Here is a 9,153-nt window from a genome sequence, read left to right on the forward strand (position 1 = left end):
AAAGCTCTACTTAAAACACTTGGCACGGGAACTTTTTTAAATAAATAAAGTTGTTGCTTAAAGATAAATTCATTGAAATTGTTTAAATGCTTTGAGGTTTTTCGTAATTAAATTTGTTGTTTCTTTAATGTAAGTAAAATCAGTTGCGTGTATTCTTGAATCTAAAAAACTAGAACTGTTTTTATTCAAATTCGATTAAGATTTATAAAATTTATCTTAAAGACAAATTTACTTAAAAAATATTTTTGGCTATTTAAGAACCGATTGAGCTTGCTAATAATTATAAATAATAATTATAATAATTATAAAATAACATCTTTAGGTTTTTTTCTGCTTCTCAAATTGACATTTTAATGGAATTTATCAAGCTTTCAAAGTTCTGCTGACATTTTAGAAGGCTATTGGAACTTCTTTAGGCCCAATAGGAAGTAACTGAAGTCGTACAAGTTCAATATTTTAAGGATTCAAAGATTCTATTCATCCCACCATGATGATCGTGAATATACTAGTTAGCTTTGTAGTAAGCTCATTTTTTATCCATTTTCGAAATTAGACGCATCGTAAAAGTTATTCCTATATTCTACATTTGAATGTAGCTATAGAAATGCTTCAACAAACGAGAGGTTTGCCTTTAATATGGTGCTAGGGCTATTAATCCAAAGCTGACAGCTGCCGACAACTGGGCGTGAAAATGCCGAATATTATACGGCAATAATAATTGAAAAACTGTGTCAAATGCCAAGCTAGTGCTGAGCGAGCGCAAATCTCAGGCTGCTACCTGACAGCTTTACATATTTGCTTATGCTAAGCACGTTGTCTAGATGTCGGCTTTGGTGTCGTCGCCGAAGCCAAGTCGTTGGTAATAATGTACAAGCACACAAAGGAATTTTAATAATATCCCGTAATCATAACAATAAGAACACGCACACACAGACACACAGACACACTTATTGCTAAAGTATTTCAGCACTCATGGTGCAGAATGTGTTGGAAGGGACTGACAGAAATATATATATAAAGTATACGAAGTACATATATACATAGTATGTACATCTTTTTGTTTGGCACACCTGCTAAATTGAATTGCGAGGCTTACGTGAGTGCAGCTTATAAGCGTACCATAAGTATAAATAAAGTATAATTGTAATAATACTACAATAAATGCATAACTAATTAAAGCCAAACAATTTATGTGGCCCACGGGGTTGGTACAACCCCTAAAGTATGCTACGAAAAATGTCATCCAAAACGAACAGTAAAACATCTTGAAATTGGCGCTACTTTTCTTTAAGCTGAGAAATCATGGCCCATTACAATGATTTAAAGAGAACACTGAAACGTACCTAAATGTCTAAATTTAGAATATGATTCGAGCTGCAGCAACAACATTTTTTATCTCTAAAGGTGAAGTTTTGTGATAGTATATGTAATCAAAAGCATTAAAAGCTTTTTCTTTTTTTTCAGGTGTTCCGTAAAATATTTTTTAATTTATTTTCTATATTAATTTTACTGCTATTATTACAATTACTTACATTAATATGTAAGGCATTTATACATGTATTAAATAGGCCTGTGCAGGATAGGTTGCAATAAAAAACATTAAATCATTCCTTTATATTTTATTTTTAGTTTCGTCCTACTGCTCTAAAATACACAGTTTAGCTAAAAACTGTTTAAAAAATTGACAGATTTGATTGCCAGATTCCAAATAGAGGCAGGGGATTAAAAAAAATTTTTAATTCGTGAAATGGCCAACTCGAGGAAGGTCTACTGTCCCATAGAAATGCCAGCGGGTTCCAAGCTGTTGTTTTTGTTGATGTCTCTGTTGCTTTTGTTGTTGTTTATGCAGCTGCCAAAACGAAAGCAGCGAACAAACTTTATTGTACTTGCCACATTTAAGTGTCGCGTGGCTTAACGATAATAAATCAGTTTGGATAATGTCAACAGTGAGAGGTCGTTGAGACGAGACACAAGCATCCTAGAAGCATACATACATATGTATATATACATATATATATATATATACAACTCTGCCGCCCAGCGTCTTTATTTTTAGTGCCCATTTGTGCGGTTTTGATAACTTTTTCTGACATTGCCAATGACAACAGCAACCAGTCTAAACAATTTGATGCGCTTTTAATGCCGACCGGATTATCGTTTAGCCTTAAGTGTTGATGAGCCATGGCTATGATGCTGCTTCCGAGGCCTGCCTTTGACTAATGATACAAATTTTGTTTTGTCACAGTTTTGATGTTGAAGTGTTGACCCTGTCATGGTGTTGTTTCCTAATTAATTAACTGCCCGCCCTTGTTATGCGTTGTCAACTTGAAGCCACCGAACAACTAACCATCGTCATCATCATCATCATCATTGTCATCATCAGCGTCTTCATCGATGATGGGGCACAAAACTTGACAATGTTTTTGTGCACAGTGTTGCACAAGGAAGCTAAAGCAACTCGAGCTTGGCTTTCATGTTCATGCTATGGACGCGATTTTATATTAAAGTAGCAGGCAGCAGCAGCAATAGTAGGAACAACAATGCCAGTAAATTCCCCAGGCTCTACTTTATCTGAAATGACAATGGAGGGAGTAGTACCGCGGAAGGATGGGGCGGAGGAGGTAACAGCGCTCCTATCTGCCAGCAAGAGATCTAAAGTTACTTGCGTACGCTGTTAGCAAAATTAAAGCCAAAGCCGAGTATACCGTGCGCTGTTGTTGTCGTTGTCGCAGTCACGCACACATAATTAGCTTTGAATGGCCGTAATTGCAAGCCAGCTTGTCTGTCCACCCGTCCAACAGTCAGATAGCCGACAATTGTGTGGGCGTTAAACAATGCACGGCCTATGAGGCAGCAGCCAACACATAGGCCATGTGTCAGAGATAGGCCACCAACAACAAAACGAACACAGAAACACAAAAGGAGCCACAAAAAAAAAACTCGCGTGGCGGCGCTGACAAGTATGCTACAGATTTTGTGGGCCACATTTTTAACCGCTCGAGTCGAGCCGCTCGACATATACCGCACAGTGGTGCAAATGCTTACAGTAACCACAATTTCAAGAAAATGAAATTTACAACATTTTATTTGTTGTGCTTAAATGTCTTTATTTTTAAAATTGTATTTTGAAATCTTCGCACATTATAAAATATATTTTTTTCAATTATTGCTTAAAACCAGTTTTCAAAAATTTCCTTGCATAAAGAAATCAAAAATTGGTTCAAGAGATTTTCATTTATATTTTGTATTTTCTGTATGTTTTACAGAAAACTTTGTCAACGACACCTCGAGACATTTCTTTTTTTAATTGTATTTAAAAAAGTTATATTTAAGTGAAAGCGAAAGCTCGAAAATGTTGCATCGCAATGACTTCATAAAAAATAGTGTCTAATTACAAACATAATTAATAGAGGAAAAAAAACATTTAATAATTATCTTAATACACAATGATTTGTAGTAAAATTATTTACCTATAAACTTCCGTGGCAATTTTATTTTACCCGAAGACCAGTCGCCACTAAACTGAACAAACACATATAGCATGTGTAACCAAGCGAAATTGTTGAAATGTTGTAACTAAACATAGTAACCACCCCAGCCATTTTACTAAAACCCTAAACTGTAGTGTTGCTGCCTGCTTACATTAAACATATGTAAGTATGTACATGTATACAACAACAACTCTATCATCGTAGCAATATGCTGAACAAGCAAGAAATCAATGTTATAACGCGTCAGTTCTTGATTAAATAACGGATATTAATCAATGTTTGCAGCACAAACAAATCCTGACCATTGTATTATTGGGTATGAAAAGACAGATCGACCATATAAATTAGCTTAATCAGACTTAGTGCCTAACAAAATATTTTAAAATAACTTCAATTTAAAGTGCTACTCAATTTCTTTGCTGGCAGGCAAGATTTTCAATAGACTTTTTTTTTTTAAATTCGACTTGATTTGCAAATTTATTTTTACAAATTTTGTGGACTCCTTTCGCCATTTTTAATTTCCTTTACGTTAATTGCTTAGAATTATACGCCAAACGCACTTTGCTTAATGAAGTTTTAATCGCAAATGAGCGTACATTTATTTCATAGCCCAAGCTACTCAAAACAATGGTGGGCGGAATAAAGACGAACGATTGAGAGCTCTCTGTGCTTGAATTGGTTTACATTTTAGTATAAAAATTAATAAATATCTATGTTCAAAGACTTAATACTAAGTTTCGTGTGAGAAAAAAGCTTAAATACGCATTATCAGACCCAATACCCGGCTTGACTTGAGAACCTAATAACTACAGAGGGAAAGAATTTATAAATATTTAAAATCAATTGAATCGGATTGTTGTTGAAAATGAGACAGGCTTTATTATATAGCCATATTGTAAATTTTTACACACACTGATCACTCTTGTATTTATTCCTTAATTCACTTTCCATTAAACGTTTGACCGAAGAAATAACGTAGTGAAGTCAAGAAATAAGTTCATAAATAAACGATGGCGTACTTTAATAATTAGTTCATACTTAAATAACAGCTTATTGTAATTCTCATTCTACATTAACGTTTTCACTAGAATTTATGACCGCATGCGGACTGAACTTATAAACTTTGCTTATTAATTTTTAGTCTAAGAAAATTTAATTATGCTTGACTGGCGAATCAAATCCTCATTACTTAGTATCTAACATCGTACCCGTGTATCTGGATTATTCTATTCATCCTCTAAAGAGTCTATCTCGAAAACTGCTGACTTAAATTTCAAAATGAAAGCCCAACCGAAGCTCTAAATTGTTGATTCCGAAAGAGATATCTATGCACGCACTCCACACCATTGTGTGGCAAATGGATTTTTGTGTGTTTTAGCCTCTTGCCCTTTTCTTTTCAGCCTAAAACGTTTGATGGGCGTGTGAGTGGATGTGTGTGTGTTTGCGTGTGTGGACAAGGCAGGACCCTTGAAAACTGCCCTAGGCCTCACAAGCTGGCCAAGTGTTGTGAGCTCCAACTACTTACAGTAGTTGTTGTCTTTTGGCTCGTATTGTGGTTGCACTTTCTAGTGCGACTCTTGACAAGGATTCACAGTGCTGAATGAGAGCAACGCTTCTAGGCCGCAAACATTTCAATGATAGTGGGGAGGGGAGGAAAAATGAAAACAAATTTGTTATCGACGAACGCTTAGGGCAGGGGCTAGGGATCGAGGTTGATATATTGATTTTTCATGGCACAAATAATTTTGTAATTTGTATGCACAGCGGAATCCCTTTGCCTCCCCCTCTCGTCACACTCACATAATTTAAAATCTGCACTGAAACATTTCTAGATTCTGTCGAAAATTAAAAACACCCTTAATTGCGAACACGTTTTAAAATTAAGAAATTAAGAATTTAGACTCTAAATTTTAAAGGTCAGCTTGTGTTTAAGAAAAATTGTATGTTATTAATATATGTTTAAATTACTTGCAGCCCTAATTCCAACCTTTTTAGAAACGGGGTGGTTATTAATGTTAATACCTTTTTGTTAAAAAATAAGGGCGATAGATTTTCTTTAGATTTAGACTTGCTTCTATACTTTCTATCCCTTTGGGTAGAAGGTAAAAAAGAGTCGTGTTCCGTTCTTCTACATAAAAAAAGCCCAAACAAAAACTTATACAAAAACTAAAAATTATTTTAAATTTTTTTTTAATAGTCAATAACAACTTGATATTGAATCAAAACCCATCAGCGTACACTTATATTTTGCAAGAAATTTATCTGATTTTGATAATCAATAAATAATATAAAAATAAGATTGTTTTTAGCAAATACCATTTTCTTCTATATGTGATAGTTATGGGATTGTTTCTCTATTGAAGACCAAATTTTAATTATGTACAAAGAAACTAACACAAAAACTCTTGAAGGTCGCACACACTGGGTAAATATGTATCCGGTATCATGTTCTTCTTCTTGTCATCATCATCCTCGATCAGGGCTTGCGCCTCCTTTAACGAGCTAACACCGGTGCCCACCAACATTGTGTGGAAACCGCAGTTACAACCAAAGGCTATGTCCGTGTGAAGGCTTTAGGTAGGAGGCCAATTATTATATAATTATCATCAATCGTTCTGCCACTTACGTGTCCCCGACCATGAGCGTCGTTTCCGGCTTAATGACGCCACACTGTAGCAATTCGGCCGCCATTAGAGGATTCGGTTTCCCCAGAATTAGGGGCTTGCGTTTACATATGGCTTGTACGGCTGCTAACATGGCGGCCGCACCGACAATAATCCGATTACCCACACCTATCGGATAGGAGGCATCGACGCAAGTGGCCAGAAAGAGTGTCTTTGGATTCTGCAAATAGTTGCAAGCTCGTATGATCTTTGCTACCGAAAAATTATCGTCCTTGGCCACAACAACAGCGCCTACATCCTCATCGATTTCCATTTCGGCTGCGAACTGTTTACTGGGCACTGTCAGCTCATCTTTAATCTTGAACTCCGAGCATATGCCAACCTTGGCCAACTCATCGGCAACACCCTGCTCTCCAATCACGTAGACCTTCTTTTGAAACTGCCGCGAGGCTAAAAAGTTTGCAATGGACATGGACGACGAGATCAGTTCCTGTTCTTTCAATTCATAGCCAAAGCCCAGAGCCTTCTTCACTAGAGTTTCGGTCAATGCCTCCGAATTATTGGTTGCCACAAAGGTGTTCCGACCCAGAGAACGTATCAAGTTAAATGTGTCCACAGAACCCTTAATCGCTTCACCGAAGCTCCACAGCACACCATCTGCATCGAAAATAATTGTCTCGATGCCACCAAGCCATTTGCGAACGCGCTGTTTGGGAAGCTTCTTCAGATTCGTACAGCTCTGTTTGAACATGACCGAAGGCTAAAAGTTGGAAGGCGACTAATTGAATTCTAAATTTTGTAATGCCGGATTCAAAACTGATTCCTGTGCGGTCAGACATTTATTTTGACTTTGAGTATTAAATACTTGACGTATGACTATATTTGGATATGAAAAGCTTAAGGTTTCCGAAAACATAAAACATTTTTATTTTAATTTTTATAAGGCTCCAAATACCTTTTATCCATACTCTTCAATGTCGTTGTAGTCCATTCTGAATGCTTCCTTTAGAAGTTTGTCTATTGGTTGTGATCGCAGATATAATCATCTGGTAATAACTTATACAAATGTAATTGTAATGCCTATTGGAAATTGGAAATAACGTATTATTGTGAGGTATTGTTGACCCATTGGGGCTATTACAAAAAAATAAATTTCACTATTTCATGCAATATAAAGTTGTGTTGACTCAAAAATCCTCTTTTTTTATCCAAGACTAGAAATTATGTTTGATTATAGAATAGTTTGAACATTTTATAAAATATAATTAAAGATATATTTTTATCAACAAGCGGTTTGCTGCAAAAATGTTCGGTCAGCTTCTATTCTCTTTCAGGACTTTTAGTTTTAAAATTTTCAAACAAAAAATATTATTGTTTGGGGGAATTGAGAACAACATTTTCAGGCATACCCAAGCAGAGATTTACAAATTTTTGGAATTCTAGTCATACTCGTAGCATCTAATCCAATCAAAATAAAAAATTATGTTACAAGAAGAAGAAAATGGACGAAAAGAGAATACATATATACTGGTACTTAGTGGGGGTTTGCTACGCGGATCCTTCAGTGTATTACATACAAGAATTCCAGCCAACATTTTGAATTCCCATTTCCCTTTTGAATATCAATAAAGATCAATAAAACAAACTCATTAGATTGATTGCTTTTGGATTTTTTTCACTTTCAGTTCAAATCTACAATTTTCAGATTTATTGAATCAATGAAAATGTATTTACTCAAATCAACCATTGCGTGAAGGTAAAAATTTGAGCAGATCTGAGAGCTTAGGCACATAAAGATCGGGCACTTGCTGATAGGCACGTGGTTGCTTTGAGCTCTGCAGCTTTTTCACATCATCTAGGGTGCTGACACCAGAGCCCACAAGGAGGGTTTGAAAGCCGCAATTGTAACCAAACTGTATGTCTGTATAAACGCTGAATAGAATTTAAGAGATTAGTATAATTTCCAGAGTTCAACCATGGCACAATGGGGACTTACGTATCACCGACCATTAGGGTGCGTTCCGGCTTTATGTTGCCCTCTCGCAACAACTGATTGCACATATAGGGATTTGGTTTGCCGCAGGTCATGGGTGCACGTTTTGTGATGGCCTTTACGGTGGCGACTAGGACACCCGCGCCTGGCACGTAACGCCCCTTGGCCACTGGAAATGCTATATCACGATTGGTAGCCAAAAACATGACACTCGGATCGGTTAGGTAACAGGCGACTTTTGTTAATTTGGGCACACTAAAATCCCTATCCTCGCCAACAGCTATAGCGCCCACATCTTTATCTAACGGCATCGCCTTCGCATATTCATACATATCGGGTCCAAACATGACTTCCTTGCCAATGGGCAAGTGTTCTATGCCGACGGCACGCAACTCGGCACCGATACCCTCCTCACCCATGATATACACCTTCTTCTTGAACTTTTTCTCAGCCAAAAAGCGAGCCAACGCCTGAGCAGAAGTCAACACCTCATGCTCCTCAATCAATATTCCCATATCCTGGGCCTTCTTACAAATGCCCAGATGGGATTTAGTTGAGTTATTGGTGCAGATATATGCACGTTTCCCCATAGCTCGCAGCGCATTAAATGTGGCCGATGCACCCTCCAGTTCCTTGTCGGTGCGCCACAGCACACCATCTGCGTCATAGATGATCGCGTCGAAGCTCTTCAGCCACTGTTGCACACTGTACTTGTTGAGGGTCAGAAGCTTGCAGCAGCCCTTTTTTTGCTGTTGAACGGTGCGACAAAAGGCTAAATTCATGTTGTTGTCTGGAATCGGGTTGGGTTGGTTTGGTTTGAGTTAAACGAAAGTAAGTTTTGCTCTGACTTTTCAATGCCTGTGTACTTTTGTCTACGTAAATTGGATTCCTTTGGTGCCTAAATCACTTGCAACATGAAGCCCCTCCACGGACAATTGCCTCTTTGAATGACTGACATTGGGACATTGGGGTGGCGACGACTGCAGCCACATTTAACTCGCTAAACTTTGCACATTTATTATTTTGGCATTGCTCGAGCTGCCAG

At 37.2% G+C, this 9,153-nt stretch overlaps 2 protein-coding genes across 2 annotated transcripts; both read right to left on the reverse strand.

The window, feature by feature from the left end:
- Positions 1-5,790: 5,790 nt before the first annotated feature.
- On the reverse strand, positions 5,791-6,893 carry LOC115622992 (pyridoxal phosphate phosphatase). Its single transcript, XM_030517152.1, has 2 exons — positions 6,118-6,893; positions 5,791-6,062 (listed from the first exon to the last, which is right to left on the reverse strand). Exons 1-2 carry the CDS (start codon positions 6,864-6,866, stop codon positions 5,882-5,884), a joined length of 930 nt encoding a protein of 309 aa, XP_030373012.1. The 5' UTR covers positions 6,867-6,893; the 3' UTR covers positions 5,791-5,881.
- Positions 6,894-7,764: 871 nt separating this feature from the next.
- On the reverse strand, positions 7,765-8,920 carry LOC115623038 (glycerol-3-phosphate phosphatase). Its single transcript, XM_030517215.1, has 2 exons — positions 8,112-8,920; positions 7,765-8,047 (listed from the first exon to the last, which is right to left on the reverse strand). Exons 1-2 carry the CDS (start codon positions 8,888-8,890, stop codon positions 7,855-7,857), a joined length of 972 nt encoding a protein of 323 aa, XP_030373075.1. The 5' UTR covers positions 8,891-8,920; the 3' UTR covers positions 7,765-7,854.
- Between the last annotated feature and the right edge of the window lie 233 nt (positions 8,921-9,153).

This window comes from Scaptodrosophila lebanonensis, unplaced genomic scaffold, assembly GCF_003285725.1.
Source record: "Scaptodrosophila lebanonensis strain 11010-0011.00,11010-0021.00 unplaced genomic scaffold, SlebRS2 tig00000043-arrow-pilon, whole genome shotgun sequence".
NCBI classification, from domain to species: domain Eukaryota; kingdom Metazoa; phylum Arthropoda; class Insecta; order Diptera; family Drosophilidae; genus Scaptodrosophila; species Scaptodrosophila lebanonensis.

What these genes read in the sequence shown, in the direction of transcription:
- LOC115622992 (XM_030517152.1), bottom strand. Translation starts at nt 6,866, where the DNA reads ATGTTCAAACAGAGCTGTACGAATCTGAAGAAGCTTCCCAAACAGCGC. An exon ending in ACGCTCATGGTCGGGGACAC is followed by an intron (nt 6,063 to 6,117) that starts GTAAGTGGCAGA and finishes TCCTACCTAAAG; the next exon opens with CCTTCACACGGACATAGCCT.
- LOC115623038 (XM_030517215.1), bottom strand. Translation starts at nt 8,890, where the DNA reads ATGAATTTAGCCTTTTGTCGCACCGTTCAACAGCAAAAAAAGGGCTGC. An exon ending in ACCCTAATGGTCGGTGATAC is followed by an intron (nt 8,048 to 8,111) that starts GTAAGTCCCCAT and finishes AATTCTATTCAG; the next exon opens with CGTTTATACAGACATACAGT.